The 22,357-nt window shown below is 44.0% G+C and overlaps 1 protein-coding gene across 2 annotated transcripts in view; it reads left to right on the top strand.

Moving 5' to 3' along the window:
- Positions 1 to 22,357, top strand: part of LOC122556252 (calcium-binding mitochondrial carrier protein SCaMC-1-like) — a 93,009-nt gene that overhangs the window by 22,127 nt on the left and 48,525 nt on the right. For both annotated transcript variants that reach the window (XM_043702884.1, XM_043702883.1), the window contains exon 4: positions 596 to 707. In XM_043702884.1, the coding sequence (XP_043558819.1) occupies positions 596 to 707 (112 nt within the window). The remainder of the gene's footprint in view (positions 1 to 595; positions 708 to 22,357) is intronic.

Below are 22,357 nucleotides of genomic sequence, written 5' to 3'. Positions count from 1 at the left end.
TCTGCTTCAGGGAAAACAGCACCAGCTTATTCAGCCTCTCCCTATAACTTAAACCCTCCAAACCTGGCAAAATCCTTGTAAATAATTTCTGAACCTTGTCACGTTTCACAAAATCCTTCCTATAGGAAGAAAACCAGAATTGCACACAATATTCCAAAAGTGGCCTACCCAATGCCCTGTACAGCTGCAACATGACCTCCCAACTCCTGTACTCAATACTCTGATCAATAAAGGAAAGCATACCAAATGCTTTCTTCACTATCCTATCTACCTGCGACTCCACTTTCAAGGAGCTATGAACCTGCAGAGGTCTCTTCGTTCAGCAACACTCCCTAAGACCTTACCATTAGGTGTATAAGTCCTGCTCTGATTTGCATTTACAAAATGCAGCACCTCACATTTATCTAAATTAAACTCTGTCTGCCAGTCCTCAGCCCATTGGCTTATCTGACCAAAATTCCAATGTACTCTGAGGTAACCCTCTATGCTGTCCACTACACCTCCAATTTTAGTGGCATATTGTTGGTAGGAAACAAAAGATGGAGAATGTAGAGAGTCATTTCACCTCTAACACATTTTTTCCTCTCTGGTGCAGTATGGATGAGGACAGGACAATGACAGTGGATTGGAATGAATGGCGAGATCACTTCCTGTTCAATCCAGCAACAGACATCCAAGAAATCGTCCATTACTGGAAACATTCAACGGTGAGCAGTGGAGTTAAGATTTCGTACTCAGAGATAAAGTGGAATTGCTTCACAGAATTATTATGCTGCAGAAGGAAATCACTTGGCCCATTGTGTCTGCACTGGCTCTCTGTGCATTTTAACTCATGTAATGCCCACTCGAATGCCTCAATTGGACCTGCCTCCACCACACTTTGTGGCAGTGCATTCCAAATCCAAACCATTCACTTTATGAACAAAGCTTTTTCTCATCTGATATTTGTTTCCTCTGGAAGCAAAAACTGCTGTCTGGTTTTCGATCTGTTTACAAGTAGGAAAAATTTCTCCCTATCCCTGGCAATATATTTTCATGTCAGGATGGTAAGGAGATTGGAGGGGAACTGCTTTGGGCATTGTCCCTAGACAGCCTGGCATACAGGTTTACGAGAATGTTACCTGGACATCAGGGGTTAACTTATGAGACAGATAAGACAAATTAGACTTGATTTCTCCAGAATTTAGAAGACTAAGGGGTGATCTGATCAAAATCTTCATGATATTAACAGGAAAAGACAGTACAGAGAAAGATAACCTATTTCCACTGGTGGGGATTCTAGAACTAGGGACATATCTGGGAATTAGGGCCAGACCATTCAAGACAGCTATTATAAAGTCATAGAATCAGGAATAAGGGTGACAAATTCAGAACATGGATCAGTACTTCCCACTATGATGCTATGGCCATTACGGATATTTGGATGTCACAGGAGCAGGAATGGTTATCGGGTGTTCCAGGGTTTAGCTGCTTCAAGAGGAGTAGAAGAAGCGGTGAAAGAGGTGGACGAGTGGCATTGCTAATCAGGGATAGTATCACCGCTGCAGAAAGGGAGATCGTCAAGGAGGGTTTGGCTACAGAGTATGATTGGAAGTCAGAAACTGGAAAGGAGCAGTCACTTTATTGGAAGTTTTATATAGACCCTCCAATAGTAACAGAGACAATGGAGAGCAGATTGGGAGGCAGCCTTTGGAAAGGTGCAGAGGTAACAGGGTTGTTGTCATGAGTGACTTTAACTTCCCTAACACTGATTGGAACCTACTTAGTTCAAATAGTTTGGACGGAGCAGTTTTTGTCAGATGTGTCCAGGAATAGAGGGGAGGCCATATTGGATTTGGTGCTTGGAGGGAGGGTTTTGGATTCTTGGATAATTGGGGCTAGTTCTGGGGTAGGTGGGACCACTACAAGCAGGATGGTCTTCATCTGAAGCAGAGGGGTACCAATATCATGGGGGGGGAATTAACTAAGGCTATTGAGGTGGGTTTAAACTAATCCAGCAGGGGAATGGGAACCAAAATTGTAGTTAGAGTATAGAAAAAAGTAGGGAGGTCCGAAATCAAGTTTCAGGAACGCAAGATGGCACCGGCAAGCAAGAAGTTGGTTTGAAGCATGTACTTCAACGCCAGGAGCATCCGGAATAAGGTGGGTGAACTTGCAGCATGGTTGGTACCTGGGACTTCAATGTTGTGGCCATTTCGGAGACATGGATAGAGCAGGGACAGGATGGTTATTGCAGGTTCCAGGATTTAGATGTTTCAGTAAGAACAGAGAAGATGGTAAAAGAGGGGGGTGTGAGGCATTGTTGGTCAAGGACAGTATTACAGTTGCAGAAAGGATGTTTGGGGACTGGTCAACTGAGGTAGTATGGGCTGAAGTTTCAAACAGGAAAGGAGAGGTCACTCTGTTGGGAGTTTCTATAGGCCTCCGAATACTTCCAGAGTGTAGAGGAAAGGATAGCAAAGATGATTTTCGATAGGAGTGAGAGAGACGGTAGTTGCCATGGGGGATTTCAACTTTTCAAATATTGACTGGGAACACTATAATACGAGTACAAAGATGGTTCAGTTTTTGTCCAGTGTGTGCAGGAGGGCTTCCTGACACAGTATGTAGACAGGCCTACAAGGGGCGAAGCCACATTAGATTTGGTACTGGGTAATGAGCCCGGCCAGGTGTTAGACTTGGAAGTAGGTGAGCACTTTGGTGATAGCGATCACAATTCTTTTATGTTTACTTTAGTGATAGAAAGAGATAGGTGTATACCACTGGGCAAGAGTTACAGCTGGGCTGGGGGAAAAGGCAATTACGATGCGATTAGGCAAGATTTAGGAAGCATAGGATGGGGAAGGAAACTGCAGGGGATGGGCACATTAGAAATGTGGAGCTTATTCAAGGAAAAGCTCCTGTGTGTCCTAGATAAGTAAGTATCTGTCAGGCAGGGAGGAAGCTGTAGAGCGCTGGAGCCGTGGTTTACAAAGGAAGTGGAATCTCTGGTCAAGAGGAAGAAGAAGGCTTATGTTAGGATGAGATGTGAAGGCTCAGTTAGGGCGCTTGAGGGTTACAAGGTAGCCAGGAAAGACCTAAAGAGAGAGCTCAGAAGAGCCAGGAGGAGACATGAGATGTTGTTGGCGGATAGGATCAGGGTAAACCCTAAGGCTTTCTATAGGTATTTAAGGAATAAAAGAATGACGAGAGTAAGATTAGGGCCAGTCAAAGATAGTAGTGGGAAGTTGTGTGTGGAGTCAGAGAAGATGGGGGAAGCATTTAATGAATATTTTTCGACAGTATTGACTCTAAAAACGACAATGTTGTCGATGAGAATACTGAGATACAGGCTACTAGACAAGGTGTGATTGAGGTTCACAAGGAAGAGGTATTAGAAATCCTGCAGAGTGTGAAAATAGATAAGTCCCCTGGGCCAGATGAGATTTATCCTAGGATCCTCTGGGAAGCCAGGGAGGAGATTGCTGAGCCTTTGGCATTGATCTTTAAATAGTCTTTGTCTAAAGGAATAGTGCCAGAAGACTGGAGGAGAGCAAATGTGGTTCCCCTGTTCAAGAAGGGGAGTAGAGACAACCTTGGTAATTATAGACCAGTGAGCCTTTCTTCAGTTGTTGGTAAAGTGTTGGAAAAGGTTATAAGAGATAGGATTTATAATCATCTAGAAAAGAATTATTTGATTAGGGATAGTCAGCACGGTTTTGTGAAGAGTAGGTCGTGCCTCACAAACCTTATTGAGTTCTTTGAGAAGGTGACCAAACAGGTAGATGAGAGTAAACCGGTTGATGTGGTGTAAATGGATTTCAGCAAGGCGTTCGATAAGGTTCCCCACTGTTGGCTATTGTACAAAATGCAGAGGAATGGGATTGTGGGAGATATAGCAGTTTGGATCAGTAATTGGCTTGCTGAAAGAAGACAGAGGGTGGTGGTTGATGGAAATGTTCATCCTGGAGTCCACTTACCAGGGGTGTACCGCAAGGATCGGTGTTGGGTCCACTGCTGTTCATCATTTTTATAAACGACCTGGATGAGGGCGTAGGAGGGTGGGTTAGTAAATTTGCAGATGACACTAAGGTCGGTGGAGTTGTGGATAGTGACGAAGGATGTTGTTGGTTACAGAGAGATGTAGATAAGCTGCAGAGCTGGGCTGAGAGGTGGAAAATGGAGTTTAATGCGGACAAGTGTGAGGTGATTCACTTTGGTCAGAGCAAAGTACTGGGCTAATGGTAAGATTCTTGGTAGTGTAGATGAGCAGAGAGATCTTGGTGTCCAGGTACAAAGATCCTTGAAAGTTGCCAGCCAGGTTGACAGGGTTGTTAAGAAAGTATACAGTGTTTTAGCTTTTATTAATAGAGAGATCGAGGTTATGGTACAGCTGTACAAAACTCTGGTGCGGCTGCACTTGGAGTATAGTCTACAGTTCTGGTCACCACATTATAAGAAGGATGTGGAAGCTTTGGAAAGGGTGCAGAGGAGATTTACTAGGATGTTGCCTGGTATGGAGGGAAGGTCTTACGAGGAAAGGCTGAGGGACTTGAGGCTGTTTTCGTTAGAGAGAAAAAGGTTGAGAGGTGACTTAATAGAGATATATAAAATAATCAGAGGGTTAGATAGGATGGACAGGGAGACCCTTTGTCCAAGTATGGTGACGGCGAGCACGAGGGGGCATAGCTTTAAATTGAGGGGTGATAGATATAGGACAGATGTCAGAGGTAGTTGCTTTACTCAGAGTAGTAAGGGTATGGAATGCTTTGCCTGCAACAGTAGTAGATTCGCCAACTTTAAGTACATTTAAGTCGTCATTGGACAAGCATATGGACGTACATGGAATAGTGTAGGTTAGATGGGCTTCAGATTGGTATGACAGGTCGGCGCAACGTTGAGGGATGAAGGGTCTGTACTGCGCTGTAATGTTCTATGTATAAATGTGAGGTGCATTTTGGGAAAGCAAATCTAAGCAAATCTTAGCAGGACTTATACACTTAATGGTAAGGTCCTAGGGAGTGTTGCTGAACAAAGAGACCTTGGAGTGCAGGTTCATAGCTCCTTGAAAGTGGAGTTACAGGTGGATAAGATAGTGAAGAAGGCATTTGGTATGCTTTCCTTTATTGGTCAGAGCATTGAGTACAGAGTTGGGAGGTCATGCTGTGGCTGTACAGGACATTGGTGAGGCTTCTCTTGGAATATTGCGTGCAATTCTGGTTTCCTTCCTATTGGAAAGATGTTGTGAAACTTGAAAGGGTTCAGAAAAGATACACAACTATGTTGCCAGGTTGGAGGATTTGAGCTGTAGGGAGAGGTTGAAAAGGCTAGGGCAGTTTTCCCTGGAACGTCAGAGGCTGAGGGGTGACCTTATAGAGGTTTATAAAATCATGAGGGGTATGGATAGGATAACTAGAAAAAGTCTATTCCCCGGGGTGGGGGAGTCCAGAACTGGAGGGCATAGGTTTAGGGTGAGAGGGAAAAGATATAAAAGAGACCTAACGGGCAACTTTTTCACTCAGAGGGTGGTACATTTCTGGAATGAGCTGCCAGAGGAAGTGGTGGAGGCTGGTATAATTGCAACATTTAAAAAGCATCTGGATAGGTATATGAATAGAAAGGGTTTGGAGGGATATGCGCCAGGTGCTGGTAGGTGGGACTAGATTGGGTTTGGATATCTGGTCAGCATGGGCAGGTTGGATCAATGGGTCTGTTTCCATGCTGTACATCTCTTTGACTCTAACATCTGACACTCCAAGGAAGGTAGCCCCAGCCTATTCAGCCTTTGCCTATCACTCAAACCTTCCAACCTTGGCAACATCCTTCCAAGTTTTGGGTGTAAGTTTACTCACTGAGCAGGAAGATTCATTTCCAGACATTTTGTTACCCTACTAGGTAGCATCTTCAGTGACATCTGGAAATGAACCTTCCTGCTCAGTGAGCAAACCTACATCCAAAACCTCAAACTTAGCGACAAATTTTCTCAAATCTCACAAATCTTCTGAACCCTTTCAAGTTTCACCACAACTTTCCTACAGCAAGGAGATCAGAATTGTATACAGCATTCTAAAAATGGCCTAACCCAGGCCCTGTACAGCCGTAACACGACCTCCCAACTCTGTATTCAATGCGCTGACTAAGGCAAGCATACCAAATTATGTTTTCATTACCCTGTCTACTTGAAACTCTGTTTTCAAGGATTTATCAACCTGTACCCCAAGGTCTCTTTGTTTGACAACACTCCCCAGGACCTTACAATTAAGGAAACACTTCTACTCTCAAAAGGTAGAAGATGTTTGGAACTTTCTTCCACAAATGGCATTGGATACAGGATCAATTGTCAGTTTTAAATCTGAGATTTTTTTTTCAACAAAGGTTTTTTTAAACAAAGATCAGGCCACAGATCACCATGATCTCATTTAATGGTGGAACAGGCTTGCTGCATGTTCCTGTTTGGACATCTCTTGACACACTGCGAGCAGTCTATCTCAGATAGGATGTCCAAAAGACAAAGTTGATGGCATTCTACCTGAATGTACACAGCATTCAAATGAAGGTGACTAACCTAATAGCTCAAATAGAGAGAAATGAATATGACTAATTGTTATTACAGAAACATAGCTACACGGAAACAGTAGAGAGAAAATCAGAGTTACTGTTTCAAGTCCAACGACCCTTCTTTAGAACCATTCAGTGACCTTGTGATATTGTTGCTAGACTATTAATCGGTAATATTTGGGAAGTCTGGGTTCGAATCCTGCCAAGGCAGATGGTGGAATTTAAATTCAGTTCAAAATCTGGAATTAAAAGTCTAATGGGACTATGAAAACCATTGTCAATTGTGGGGTAAAAACCAACTAATCCACTAATCTACTTTAGGAAAGGAAATCTTTACCTGGTTTGGCATAAATATGATTCCAGATCCTCAGCAACATGGTTGACTCCTAACTGCCCTCTGGGCAATTAGAGTCAGGCAATAAATACTGGTCTAGCCAGCGATGCCCAGACCCTGTGAATGAATTTTATAAAGACCTTTCAGTTTTGAAGAGAGGCCACTGGACTCAAAATGGCAAAAGTGAGGACTGCAGATGCTGGAGATCAGAGTCAAGATTAGAGTGGTGCTGGAAAAGCACAACAGGTCATGCAGCATTCGAGGAGCAGGAAAATTGACGTTTCGGACAAAAGCCCTTCAATTTTGACACTGGACTCAAAATGTCAACTCTTGTTTTTACCACAGATGCTGCCGGATCTGCTGAATATCTCCAGCAATTTCTAGTCTTGTGTGTTTCAGATTGCCAGCATCGACAGTTCATTTTTAATTTTATTTCTGTGTGGAATCTGTTTTGGTGGAATGAAGAAATAGGGAGGGCAGCAGATATTGTTTGGAGTTATTTATAGGCCATTAAATAGTGGCGGTAGTGTGGATATTTGTCAGGAATTGGGAGAAGCAACGTAACATGAGTACATATTCGTGATTCTCTGAAAGTGGCCAGGCAAGTTGAAACAGTTGCTAAGAAGGTTTATAGGATCCTTGGGTTTATAAATAGAGGCTGACAGATTAAAAGCAAGGATTAAAAGCAAATCATTGGTCAGACCACATTTGGAGTAATGTATTCAGTTCTGGGCACCTTAAGGAACAATGTTAAAGCCCTGGAATAAGTTCAAAGAAGATTTACTAGAATGATACCAGGAATGAAGGATTTCAGACACAGCTAAAGATTAGAGAGATTGGGCTTATTCCCCTTGGGGCAGAGAAGACAAAGAGGTGACCAAAATCATGAACAATTTTGACAGGGGAAAGAAGATTAGATTAGATTAGATTACTTAGTGTGGAAACAGGCCCTTCAGCCCAACAAGTCCACACCGCCCCACCGAAGCGCAACCCACCCAATACCCCTACATTTACCCTTACCTAACACTACGGGCAATTTAGCATGGCCAATTCACCTGACCTGCATATCTTTGGACTGTGGGAGGAAACCGGACCACCCGGAGGAAACCCACGCAGACACACGGAGAATGTGCAAACTCCACACAGTCAGTCGCCTGAGGCGGGAATTGAACCTGGGTCTCTGGCGCTGTGAGGCAGCAGTGCTCACCACTGTGCCACCGTGCCGCCCACAAGGATATTTAGTTTCCACTAGTTGGTATATCGGTAGCAAAGGGTCACAATTTCCAAGACTGTCAACATGAGAAATGGAATGAGATGGAGAGAAACTTCTTTGCTCAGAGAGTTCTTAGATTTAGAATGCGCTGTCTGGGAGAGTGGTGGAGGCGGATTTCATACAAAACTTCAAAAGAGAGCTGGATATATATTTGAAAGGTGATGAAGTTCAAGGGCTAACGAGAGATAGGGCTAGAGAGTGGGACTTGCTGGGTAGCTCTTTCGGGAGCCAGTAGAAATACAATTGATGAATGGCTTCCTTTTGTGCTGCAAAATTCTATGATTCTATTAAATAGCGATAATGCTGATGATTGAGAGGTTTATTGAATGCAACAAAGGAGAAACAAAGAACTGACAAGAAAAGGGAATATGAATGCGATGTAGGAAAAAATAAAAACAGACTGTAAAAGCTTTTATAGGAAATCTTTGAAGAAAACAAATGTGAATCCATTGCAGGTAGGGTAGAGTCAGGAGAATTTATAATGGCGAAGAGAGAAATAGCAGAGAAGCTAAATGATTACTTTGTGTTTGTTCACTTGAAGAAGATACCAATAATAACCAATAAGATGGCTAAGTGTGAGGTTAGCCATTTTGGTCAGAGGAATAGAAAGGCAGCTTATCATTGAAATCGAGGCAAACTTCAGAGTGGTTTGGTGCAGAGAGTTTCCTTGTGCAGAATCTTTTCAGCAAGTAATAAGGAAGACAAATGGAATTTTGGTATTTATTGTGAAAGAAATAGATTGTAAAAGCAGGGAAGTGTTTCTGCATTTGCACCTGGAGTATTGCGTACAATTTTGGTTCACTTACTTGAGGAGGAATGTAGTTGAATTGGAAGCACTTCAGAGGAGATTCACTGGATTGATTCCAGAGAGAAGGAATTGGTTTTATGATGAGAGATTGAGCAGTTTAAGCCTATGCTGTCTGGAGTTTAGCAGAACAAGGGAAGATCTAATTGAGATATATAACATGCTAAAAGGGATTGACAAAGTAGATTTAGAGCAGATGTTTTGTCGTGTGGGGTAATGTAGATCAAGAGGTCATAGTTTTAGGATATAGGTAGTAGAGTTAAAAAGAGACAATGAGAAATTACTTCTCTCAAAGGGTCATGAATCTGTAGAATTGTTGAATGATTATGGAGCGTGGGCAGGAAACTGCAGTTAAGATTGAGATGAGATCACCCAGAATTGTACCAAATTTTGGAGCAGACTTGAGGGGCTGAACTCCTTATTCCTGCTCCTAGTTCTTATAACTGGAGATACAAGTGACTGGGGAGAATGAGGTGTTGAAGTAAATTAGCTTCAATAAAATTGTACTGGAGAAATTAATGCGGCTGAAATTTAATAAATTCCCATGACCTGTTGGTATATATCCCAGAGCTCTGAAGGAGATGTCTGTAGAGTTAGTGGATGCTTTGGTGATTATCTTCCAAAGTTCTATTGATTCTGGAATGATTCCTAAAGATCAGGAGGGAGCGAATATCACGCCATTATTTAAGAAGGGAGCGAGATAGAAAACTGGGCACTACTGACCTGTTAGTCTTGTGTCAGGAGTCAGGAAAAAAGCTATAATTTATTGTAAATTATGTGATAATTAGATACTGGGTAATAATTAGCTAATTGGATATTGTCAACATGGATTTAGAACATAGAACAATACAGTGCAGAACAGGCCCTTCGGCCCTTGATGTTGCATCGACCTGTTGACTATTCTCAGCTCGTCCCCCTACACTATCCCAAAACCATCCATGAGTTTATCTAAGGATTGTTTAAATCTCCCTAATGTGGCTGACTTAACTACATTAGCAGATAGGGCATTCCACACCCTTACCACGCTCTGCGTAAAGAACTTGCCTCTGACATCAGTCTTAAATCTATCACTCCTCAATTTGTAGTTATGCCCTCTCGTACAAGCTGACATCATCATCCTAGGAAAAAGTCTTCTGTCTATCCTATCTCATCCTCTGATCATCTTGTATGTCTCTGTCAAATGCCCCCTGAGCCGCCGTCTTTCCAATGAGAAAAGACCCAAGTCTCTCAGCCTTTCCTCATAAGACCTTCCCTCTGGACCAGGCAACATCCTGGTAAATCTCCTCTGCACCTTTTCCAATGCTTCCAATTCCTTTTTGTAATGGGGCGACCAGAACTGTACACGATATTCCAAGTGTGGCCGCACCAGCATTTTGTATAGCTGCAGCATGGTATTGCGGTTTCGGAACTCAATCCCTCTATGAATGAAACCTAACACACCGTATGCCTTCTTAACAGCACTATCAACCTGGGTGGCAACTTTCAGGGATCTATGCACATGGACTCCAAGATCCCTCTGCACATCCACACTACCAAGAATCTTTCCATCGACCCAGTACTCTGCCTTCCTGTTATTCTTCCCAAAGTGCATCACCTCACATTTAGCTGCATTGAACTCCATTTTCCACTCCATTGAACTGCAATTCTGCAGTTTATCCAAGACCCCCTGCAACTTGCAACATTCTTCCAAACTGTCCACTATTCCACCGAATTCAGTGTCGCCTGCAAATTTACTAATCCATCCCCCTATGCCTGCGTCTAAGTCATTTATAAAAATGACAAACAGCACGGCACGGTGGCACAGTGGTTAGCACTGCTGCCTCACAGCGCCAGAGACCCGGGTTCAATGCCCACCTCAGGCATTGTGTGGAGTTTGCACGTTCTCCCCATGTCTGCGTGGGTTTCCTTCGGGTGCTCCGGTTTCCTCTCACAGTCCAAAAATGTGCAGGTTAGGTGAATTGGCCATGCTAAGTTGCCCATAGTGTTAGGTGTAGGGGAATGGGTCTGGGTGGGCACTCGCCGGTGTGGACTTGTTGGGCTGAAGGGCCTGTTTCCACACTGTAAGTAATCTAATCAAAAGTAGTGGTCCCAAAACAGATCCTTGTGGAACACCACTAGTAACTGGACTCCAGACTGAATATTTTCCATCTACCACCACTTGCTGCCTTCTTTACAGAAAGCCAGTTTCTAATCCAAACTGCTAAATCATCCTCGATTCTATGCCTCTGCATTTTCTCCATCAGCCTACCAAGTGGAACCTTATCAAGGCTTTACTGAAGTTCGAGTATACCAGGTCAACTGCCTTACCCTCATCTACATGCTTGGTCACCTTCTCAAAAAACTCAATGAGGTTTGTGAGACATGACCTGCCCTTGACAAAACCATGTTGACTATCTGAAATCAAATTGTTGCTTGCTAGATGATTATAAATCTTATTTATTATAATCCTTTCCTACAACAGAAGTAAGGCTACAATATTCTCCTTTTCCTGAGTGAACACAGATGAGAAATGTTCGTTTAGCACCTCTCCGATCTCCACAGGGTCCACACTCAACTTCCCACTTGTCTTTGACTGGCCCTGTTCCTATCCTAATCATCCTTTTATTCTTCACATACCTATAGAAAGCTTTAGGGTTGTCCTTTATTCTATTTGCTAAAGACTGCTTGTGTCCTCTCTTTGCTCTTCTTAACTCTCTCTTTAAATCCTTCTTAGCTGATCTGTAACTCTCCATCTCATCTGTACCATCTTACCTCATCAGCACATAAGCCTCTTTTTTTTTCTTAACAAGAGATGCAATTTCTGTATCACTTCTTCCCTGCCTGACAGAGACATACCTATCAAGGACACGCAATATCTGTTCCTTAAACCAGCTCCACATTTCGATTGTCTGCATCCCCTGCATTTTGCTACTCCATTCTATGCATCCTAATTCTTGTCTAATCGCATTTTAATTGCCCTTGCCCCATTAATAACTCTTGACCTTTCCATTGCTAAACTAAACGTAACTGAATTATGGTCGCTCTTTGCAAAGTGCTCACCTACAACTAAATCAAACACCTGGTCTGGTTCATTACCAAGCACCAGATCCAGTGTGCCCTCCCCTCTTGTCGGTCCTTTGACATACTGTGTCAGGAAACCCTTCTGTACACATTGGAGAAAAGCCGATCCATCCAACGTACTGGAGTTATCGCGTTTGCAGTCAATGTTGGGGAAGTTAAAGTCCCCCATAATGATCACGCTGTTCCTTTCACTCCTACCCAGAATAATTTTGCCAATCCTCTCTTCCACCTCCCTGGAACTCTGCGGAGGCCTATAAAAAACTCCCAGTAGTGTGACCTCTCCTGTTTCTAACCTCAGCCCACACTACCTCAGTAGGCGAGTCCTCATCAAAAGTTCTGTCAGCCACCGTTATACTATCTTTGACTAACAAGGCCATGCGTCCCCCTCTTTTGCCACCTTGCCCGTTTTTAATGAAAGATCTAAACCCTGGAACCTGCAACATCCATTCCTCACCCTGCTCTGTCCATGTCTCTGAAATGGCCACAACATCAAAGTCCCAGGTACTTATCCATGCTACAAGCTCATCTACCTTATTTCAGATACTTCTGGCAGTTAAGTAGACACACTTCAAACCACTTCGCTGTTTGCCAGCATATTCCTATGACCGTGAAATCCTGTCTCTCATCCTATTCTTATCCTCCTGTGCACTGCAGCTACACCTCCGGTTCCCATCCCCCTGCTGAGCTAGTTTAAACCCACCCGAATAGCACCAGCAAATTTCCCACTCAGGATATTAGTTCCCCTTGTGAAGGGAAATTGTGTTTGACGAACCTGTTAAAAGTTTTTGAGATGCTACTAACAAAATTGATAAGTGAGAACCGATGGACAGAATATACTTCAATTTTCAGAAGCTTTTTGATAAAAATCTACCACAGGAAGCTGGATATAAAAATTAAGACATGAGATAGGAGGTAATGTACCGGTGTGGATTATTGATTGATTAACAGACAGTTGGAATAAATGGGTCAAGAAGTGTGTATCCCTGAAAGTTGCCACTCTGGTGGATAATGCTGTTAAGAAGGCATACGGTGTGTTAGGATTCATTCGTAGAGGGATTGAGTTCCAGAACCGCAATATCATGCTGCAACTATACAAAATGCTAGTGCGGCCATACTTGGAATATCGTGTACAGTTCTGGTCCCCATATTTCAGGAAGGATGTGGAAGCATTAGAAAAGGTGCAGAGGAGATTTACCAGGATGTTGCCTGGTCTGGAGGGAAGATCTTATGAGGAAAGATTGAATGATTTGAACCTGTTCTCATTGGAAAGAAGGAGGCTAAGAGGGGATTTGATAGAAACATACAAGATGATCAGAGGATTAGATAGGGTAGACAGTGAAAGTTTTTTTCCTAGGATGATGATGTCAGCGTGTACGAGGGGACATAACTACAAATTGAGGGGTGATAGATTTAAGACAGATATCAGAGGCAGGTTCTTTACGCAGAGAATGGTAAGGGCGTGGAATGCCCTACCTGCTAATGTAGCCAACTCAGCCACATTAGGGAGACTTAAACAATCCTTAGATAAGCACATGGATGATCTTGGATAGTGTAGGGGGACGAGCTGAGAATAGTTCACAGGTCGGCGCAACATCAAGGGCCGAAGAACCTGTTCTGTGCTGTATTGTTCTATGTTCTATGAGAAAGCACAGGTCAGGCAGCATCTGAGAAACAGGAGAGTTAATGTTTTGGGCATAAGCCCTTCATCAGGAATCACCTGTGATGAAGGGCTTATGCCCAAAATGTCAACTTTCCTGTGCCTCAAATGCTGCTTGACCTGCTGTGCTTTTCCAGCACCACACTTCTTGGCTCTGATCTCCAGCATCTGCAGTCCTCACTTTTTCCATTCGGAGTAAATGGATCATCCTTGAGTTGGCAGGCTGTGACTCATGGGATGCTACAAGTTCAAAGGCCCCAGCTGTTCACAATAATTATCAATAATTTGGAAGTGAGGTCAAAATGTCCAGTTTCCAAATTCGTGTATAATCAAAAACTAAGTTGGGGTTTATGTTGGGAAGATGTAAAGCTGCTTTAGGAGGATTGGGAGAGGCTTAGTGAATGGGGAAGAACATGGCAGGTGGAATAGAATGTGGGAAAATGTGAGGTGATCCACCTTGATCAGAGAAACAGATGTGCTGAGTCTTCCTAAAACGGTAAGAGGTTGGAAAGTGTAGTTTGTACAGAACAACTGAGGTGTCCTTGACAATAAGTCACTGAAGGCTAACATGCAGTTATAACAGGTTCTTAGGAAGCTTAATGGAATGTTAGCCTTTATCATGAGGATTTGAGGATAGGAGCAGTGAAGTCTTACTTCAATAAATAGGAGCTTAGTTAGATCACACATGGAGTACTGTGTGCAGGTTTAGTCTCTTTTTATCTCAGGAAAGATATTATTGCCAGAGAGGGAGTGCAATGAAGGTTCCCCAGATAATGGGACTATCCAGTGAAGAGAGATTGGAACAAACTGGCCACAACACGAGTTTCTAGGATGGAGAGATAATTTAATTGAAACATACCAAATATTGAAACATACCAACTTATTTTAAAACAAGACGTTTCAACTTGTTGGGGAGGCTAGAAACAGAGGCACAATTTGAAAATAAGGGGGATGCCTTTTAGGTCCGAGATGAGATTTTCTTTTCACGGAGGGTATTGAACTTTTGCAATGCTGCACCTCAGAGGGCTGTGGAAGTTCTTTGAGTATGTTTAAGCTAGAGATGGATTGATTTCTGATTATCAGTAGGGTACAGGGTTATGGTGATGTGGAGGGTAAAAGGCATTAAAGTGTTTTAATGGCAGGGTTGGTTCAATGGGCTGATTGCCCTGCCCCATTCATAGAGTCAGGGAGTCGAAAAGTCATATAGCATGGAAACAGACCTTGCATCCAACTCATCCATGCTAGGTTTCCAAACCAAACTAGTCCCACTCGCCTGTGTTTGGCCGATTACCTCTTAACCATTCCTATTCATGTACCTATACAAATATCTTTTAAATGTTGTAACTGTACCTGTATTGACCACTTCCCCTGGCAGATCATTCCACATATGAACCACCCTCTAAGTGAAACAGTTGCCCCTCAGGTTTCTTTTAAATCTTGCTTCTCTCACCTTAAAATTATGCTCTCTAGTTTTGAACTCCCCTAAATTAGGGAAAAGGCCTTTGCTAGTCACCTTATCTTAGAACATAGAACAGTACAGCACAGAACAGGCCCTTCGGCCCACGATGTTGTGCCAAACATTTGTCCTAGCTTAAGCACCCATCCATGTACCTATCCAATTGCCGCTTAAAGGTCACCAAAGATTCTGACTCTACCACTCCCACAGGCAGCGCATTCCATGCCCCCACCACTCTCTGGGTAAAGAACCCACCCCTAACATCTCCCCGATACCTTCCACCCTTCACGTTAAATTTATGTCCCCTTGTAACACTCTGTTGTACCCAGGGAAAAAGTTTCTGACTGTCTACTCTATCTATTCCTCTGATCATCTTATAAACCTCTATCAAGTCACCCCTCATCCTTCGCCGTTCCAACGAGAAAAGGCCGAGAACTCTCAACCTATCCTCGTACGACTTATTCTCCATTCCAGGCAACATCCTGGTAAATCTTCTCTGCACCCTCTCCAAAGCTTCCACATCTTTCCTAAAGTGAAGCGACCAGAACTGCACACAGTACTCCAACTGTGGCCTAACCAAAGTCCTGTACAGCTGCAACATCACTTCACGACTCTTGAATTCAATCCCTCTGCTAATGAACGATAATACTCCATAGGCCTTCTTACAAACTCTATCCACCTGAGTGGCAACCTTCAAAGATCTATGTACATAGACCCCAAGATCCCTCTGTTCCTCCACCTGACTAAGAACCCTACCATTAACCCTGTATTCCGCATACTTATTTGTTCTTCCAAAATGGACAACCTCACACTTGGCAGGGTTGAACCCCATCTGCCACTCCTCAGCCCAGCTCTGCATCATATCTAAGTCCCTCTGCAGCCGACAACAGCCCTCCTCACAGTCCACAACTCCACCTATCTTCGTATCATCTCCATTTCTCAGCCAAGTTATGACAGAAACTTGGCTGAGAAATGGAGGCAAGTAGGGAGGGGAAGGAGTTGGTGTTTTTGATTAAGGAACACATTACTGCTGTAACTATGGAAAATATTTCTGAAAAATCGTCCAGTGAAAATATATAGGTAGAAATTACAAAAAATAAAGGAAAGATAACTTTGATGGGATTGTACTATCGCTCCCCCAATAGTAAGAAGGGAATTGAGAAACAATTATATAGGGAGATCTCAGATATGTATAAGCATGATCAGGTTGTAATAAGGGAAGATTTTAATTTTCCAAACATTGGCTGGGGCTACCACAATGTTAAAGGTTTGGATGGTGAAGAATTTTTCAAACGTGTTCAAGAAAATTTTCTTTATCAATATGACGATGCTCTTACTAGAGAAGGAGCAAATTTAGACCTCCTTTTGGGCAATAGGGCAGGGCAGGTGACTGAAGTTAAAAGGAGGGGAATGCTTTGTGTCTCACGATCCACGGGCAGCGCATTCCATGCCTCCACCACTCTCTGGGTAAAGAACCCACCCCTGACATCTCCCCTATATCTTCCACCCTTCACCTTAAATTTATGTCCCCTTGTAACACTCTGTTGTACCCGGGGAAAAAGTTTCTGACTGTCTACTCTATCTATTCCTCTGATCATCTTATAAACCTCTATCAAGTCACCCCTCATCCTTCGCCGTTCCAACGAGAAAAGGCCTAGAACTCTCAACCTATCCTCGTACGACTTCCTCTCCATTCCAGGCAACATCCTGGTAAATCTTCTCTGCACCCTCTCCAAAGCTTCCACATCTTTCCTAAAGTGAGGCGACCAGAACTGCACCTATCTTCGTATCATCTGCAAATGTACTGACCCACCCTTCGACTCCCTCATCTAAGTCATTAATAAAAATTACAAACAGCAGAGTTCTTTACCCAGAGAGTGGTGGGGGCATGGAATGCGCTGCCCGTGGGAGTGGTAGAGTCGGAATCATTGGCGACCTTTAAGCGGCATTTGGATAGGTACATGGATGGGTACTTAATCTAGGTTAGAAGTTCGGCACAACATCGTGGGCCGAAGGGCCTGTTCTGTGCTGTATTGTTCTATGTTCTATGTTCTACCAAGCTGTGATACTTCCGGATAGGATCCTTTCTATTGTGTATCTATAAAAATTAAGAGCCGTTGTGAACATACTAAATCTCTTTAGCCTTTTGAATAAGTAGAAGCATTGGTATGTTTCTGGACTGTAGTGACTACGTGGATGGACCAGGAAAGATTGTTGGTGATATTTACTCCCAGGAACTTGAAGCTCTCAACGATCTTCACCTCAGCATCCATTAATACTGAGGGGGAAATCGAGAGGATATACCAAAAGTTGGTCACTTCCCAGACACAGGATAAGGACAGCTGGGTTACTGTCAGGGGAAGAAAGGGAACCGACGATAAGAGCAGGGATCCCCTGTGGCCGTTCCCCGCAGCAATAAGTATACCGTTTTGGATACTGCTGGTGGGGACAGCCGACCACGGGAAAGCCATAGTTGTCAGGTCTCTGGCACTGAGGCTCAGAAGGAAGGTGGGAAAATAGAAGAGCGCTAGTGGTAGGGGACTCAATAGTCAGACGGATTGACAGGAGATTTCGTGGTCAGGAACGAGACTCCCGGAAGGTATGTTGCCTCCCCGGTGCCAGGAGAAAGTGAGGTCTGCAGATGCTGGAGATCAGAGCTGAAAATGTGTTGCTGGAAAAGTGCAGCAGGTCAGGCAGCATCCAAGGAACAGGAGAATCGACGTTTCGGGCATAAATCGAAGAAGTTTCCTGAAGAAGGGCTTATGCCCGAAACGTCGATTCTCCTGTTCCTTGGATGCTGCCTGACCTGCTGCGCTTTTCCAGCAACACATTTTCATCCCTGGTGCCAGAGTCCGGCATGTCGCCGATCGGGTTTACAAGATTCTGAAGGGGGGTGGGGAGCAGCCAGAAGTCATGGTACATATTGGCACCAATGATATAGCCAGGAAAGGGATTGAGGATCTGAAAAGTGACTACAGAGAGCTAGGTTGGAAGCTGAAGAGCAGGACGAATAGAGTAGTGATTTCAGGTTTGCTACTGGTGCCACGAGATAGTGAGATGAGGAGCAGTCAGCGAATGCAGCTTAACTCTTGGCTGCGAGGCTGGCGCAGGAGGGAGGGCCTAGACCATTGGGATACCATCTGGGGAAGGTGGGACCTGTACATGAAGGAAGGGTTGCACCCGAACTGGAGGGGTACAAATGTCCTGGGTGGGAGATTTGCTTGTGTAATTCGGGAGGGTTTAAACTAATTTGGCAGGGGGTTGGGGGAATAAGAGTTACGAACTTAGAGCATGGATCAGTACTTGGGGCTACGATGTTGTGGCCATAACGGAGACATGGGTTTCACTGGGGCAGGAATGGTTGCTTGATGTTCCAGGGTTTAGAACGTTTAAAAAGAACAGGGAGGGTGGAAAAAGAGGAGGGTGTGTAGCATTGCTAATCAGAGAGTGGATCACAGCTACTGAAATGAAGTTTGTTGAGGAAGGTTTGCCTACTGAGTCAGTATAAGTAAAAGTTAGGAACAGCAAGGGAACAGCCACCGCATTGGGGATTTTCTACAGACCACCTAATAGCAGTAGAGAGATTGAAGATCTCATAGGAGGGCAGATTCTGGAAAAATGCAAAAGTAGCAGGTTGTTGTTATAGGTGATTTCAACTTTCCCAATATCGACTGGAACCTCCTAAGTGTAGATGGTTTGGATGGAGCCAGTTTAGTCAGGTGTGTTCAGGAGGGTTTCCTTATTCAGTATGTCGACAGACTGACGAGGGGAGAGGCCATTTTGGATTTGGTGCTCGGCAACGAGCCAGGACAGGTGTCAGATCTCGCGGTGGGAGAGCACTTTGGTGAAAGTGATCACAACTGCCTCACATTTAGCATAGCCTTGGAGTGAAAGGAGCAGTTACCGAGGGAAGATATTTAATTGGGGAAAAGGAAATTTTGAGGAGGTTGAGGGGTGGGGTTAGTCAATTTGCAGATGACACAAAAGTTGGAGGTGTCGTCAATAGTATAGAGGACTATTGCAGGCTGCAGCGCGACAAACAGAATGCAGAGCTGGGTTGAGAAATGGCAGATGGAGTTCAAACTGGAAAAATGTGAAGTGATGCATTTTGGAAGGTCGAACCCGAATGCTGAACATAGGATTAAAGACAGGATTCTTGGCAGTGTGGAGGAACAGAGGGATCTGGGTGTGCAAGTACATAGATCCCTCAAAGTTGCCACCCAAGTGTATAGGGTTGTTAAGAAAGCATATGGTGTTTTGGCTATCATCAACAGGGGGATAGAGTTTAAGAGCCACGAGGTTTTGCTGCAGCTCTACAAGTCCCTGGTGAGGCCACACTTGGAATATTGTGTCCAGTTCTGGTCACCCTACTATAAGAAAGATACAGAGGCTTTGGAGAGGGTGCAAAGTAGGTTTACCAGGATGCTGCCTGAACTTGGAGGGCTTATGAAGAAAGGTTGAATAAGCTCGGACTTTTCTCTCTGGAGAGAAGGAGGAAGAGAGAAGACCTGATAGAGGTGTACAAAATAATGAGTGGAATGGATAGAGTCAATAGCCAGAGACTTTTCCCCTGGGCAAGATTGACTGGTACGAGAAGTCATAGTTTGAAGATATTAGGAGGAAGGTATAAAGGAGACGTCAGAGGTAGATTTTTTACACCGAGAGTTGTAATGCATGGAATGGGTTACCAGTGGTAGTGGTGGACAGTGGGGACGTTTAAGTGACTGCTGGACATGCACAGTGAGTTGAGAGGTGCGTAGGTTGTTACTATATTTTACATTAGGATTAAATCTTGGCACAATATCGTGGGCCAAAGGGCCTGTTCTGTGCTGTACTGTTCTATAATACAGACAGCAGCATGTTTGGATGGGAAACTGGGTGGGATGGTGAACTGTGAGGAGGATGAAGAGATGTTGCAATGTGATTTGGACAGACTGAATGAGTGGGAAAATGCACGGCAGATGAAATATAATGTTAATAAATGAGGTTATCTACTTTGGATTATTATCTGAATGGCAACAGATTGGAAAAGAGGAGTGGGTGTAACGAGACCTCGATGTCCTTGTGCAATAGTTGCTGAAAGTAAGCATTGCAGGTGCAGCATGTGGTGAAGAAGTCACATAGTATGTTGGCCTCAGTAAGTGGATTAGAGTACAGGAGCAGGGATGTCTTGCTGTAATTGTACAGGATCTTTTGCCTTGTCATGGCCTAAATTATAAGAACAGGAAGGTGATGTTGGAGTTGTACAAAACTTTGGTGAGGCCACAAAGAACAGTGGAACAGGCGCTTTGGCCACCAAGATTGTGTCCTGATTAAGGGCTTTTGCCCGAAATGTAGATATTCCTACTCCTCGGATGCTGCCTGAGCAGCTGTGCTTTTCCAGCATCACTCTAATCAAGACTCTGATTTCCAGCATCTGCAGTCCTCACTTTTACCATATGCCTTCCTGACCACCTTATCCAGTTGTGCCGCCACTATCAGGAAACTGTGGACTGTACGCTAGATCCCTATGTAAGTTTATTCTATTAAGTGTTCTGCCATTTGCTGCACACTTCCCTCCAGCATTAGATCTTCCAAAATATGTCACCTCTCAATTTGTCCAGATTAAACTCAGTTGGCCATTTCTCTGCCCAAGTCTTCGGCCTATCTATATATGTTGCTGTATCCTCTGGCAATCCTCCTCACTATCCACAGCTCCGCCAATCTTTGTGTTGTCCACAAACTTAGTAATCAGGCCACCTTCATTTTCCTACAAATCATTTATAAATATATTACAAACAACCAGGGGTACCAGCACTGATCCCTGCAAAACACCACTGGTCACAGACCTCCAGTCAGGTAATCACCCTTCCACCACTAGTCTCTCTCTCCTATGACTAAACCAGTTCTGTATCCATCTTACCATCTCACCACAGGTCCCATGTGACTTCACAAATCTTAAAAAAAAGGGTCTTTTTAGAGGCCTTGCTAAGGTCCTATAGACATCATACACAACCCTGCCCTCATCAATTATGTTTGTCACTTCTGCAAAAAAAACTCAATCAATGTGTGAGAAACGACATTCCCCTCACAAAAGCATGCTGCCTATTGCTAATAAGTCCCCAAGTCCACAGCTAGAGTATTGAGCGCAGTTCTGGAATCCACGTTATTGGAGAGAAGTGATTGCACTGGAAAGAGTATAGAGGAGATTTACCAGGATATTGCCTGGCCTGGAGAGTTTTAATTAGACGAGTTTGGACAGACTGGGGTTCTTTTCCTTGGAGCAGAGGAGCCTGAGAGGGACATGATGGAGATGTATGAAATTACATTTGGATCGGCTCAGGCTTGGAGGGCCAAAGGGCCTGTTCCTGTGCTGTAAATTTTCTTTGTTTTTATATACTGTAAGGCTGTGCCCTCTGGTCCTAGTCTCCGCTACCAATGGAAACATCTTCCCAACATCTGCGTTGTCCAGGCCATTCAGTATTCTGCATGTTTTAACTAGATCACCCCCTCCCGCCGTCCCTCCAAATTTTAATGCTATTGGGCAGGAAGTGGGGAGCCTAAATTGGAAACATAGAACAAGAACATAGAACAATACAGCACAGAACAGGCCCTTCGGCCCACGATGTTGTGCCGAACATTTGTCCTAGCTTAAGCACCCATCCATGTACCTATCCAATTGCTGCTTAAAGGTCACCAATGATTCTGACTCTGCCACTCCCACAGGCAGTGCATTCCATGCCCCCACCACTCTCTGGGTAAAGAACCCACCCCTGACATCTCCCCTATACCTTCCACCCTTCACCTTAAATTTATGTCCCCTTGTAACACTCTGTTGTACCCGGGGAAAAAGTCTCTGACTGTCTACTCTATCTATTCCTCTGATCATCTTATAAACCTCGATCAAGTCACCCCTCATCCTTCGCCGTTCCAACGAGAAAAAGTCTAGCACTCTCAACCTATCCTCGTACGACCTATTCTCCATTCCAGGCAACATCCTGGTAAATCTTCTCTGCACCCTCTCCAAAGCTTCCACATCTTTCCTAAAGTGAGGCGACCAGAACTGCACACAGTACTCCAACTGTGGCCTAACCAAAGTCCTGTACAGCTGCAACATCACTTCACGACTCTTGAATTCAATCCCTCTGCTAATGAACGATAATACTCCATAGGCCTTCTTACAAACTCTATCCACCTGAGTGGCAACCTTCAAAGATCTATGTACATAGACACCAAGATCCCTCTGTTCCTCCACC

This window comes from Chiloscyllium plagiosum, chromosome 13, assembly GCF_004010195.1.
Source record: "Chiloscyllium plagiosum isolate BGI_BamShark_2017 chromosome 13, ASM401019v2, whole genome shotgun sequence".
NCBI lineage: Eukaryota > Metazoa > Chordata > Chondrichthyes > Orectolobiformes > Hemiscylliidae > Chiloscyllium > Chiloscyllium plagiosum.
Note: the sequence above shows the minus strand (reverse complement) of the source record. Positions and strands in the feature narration are given on the sequence as shown.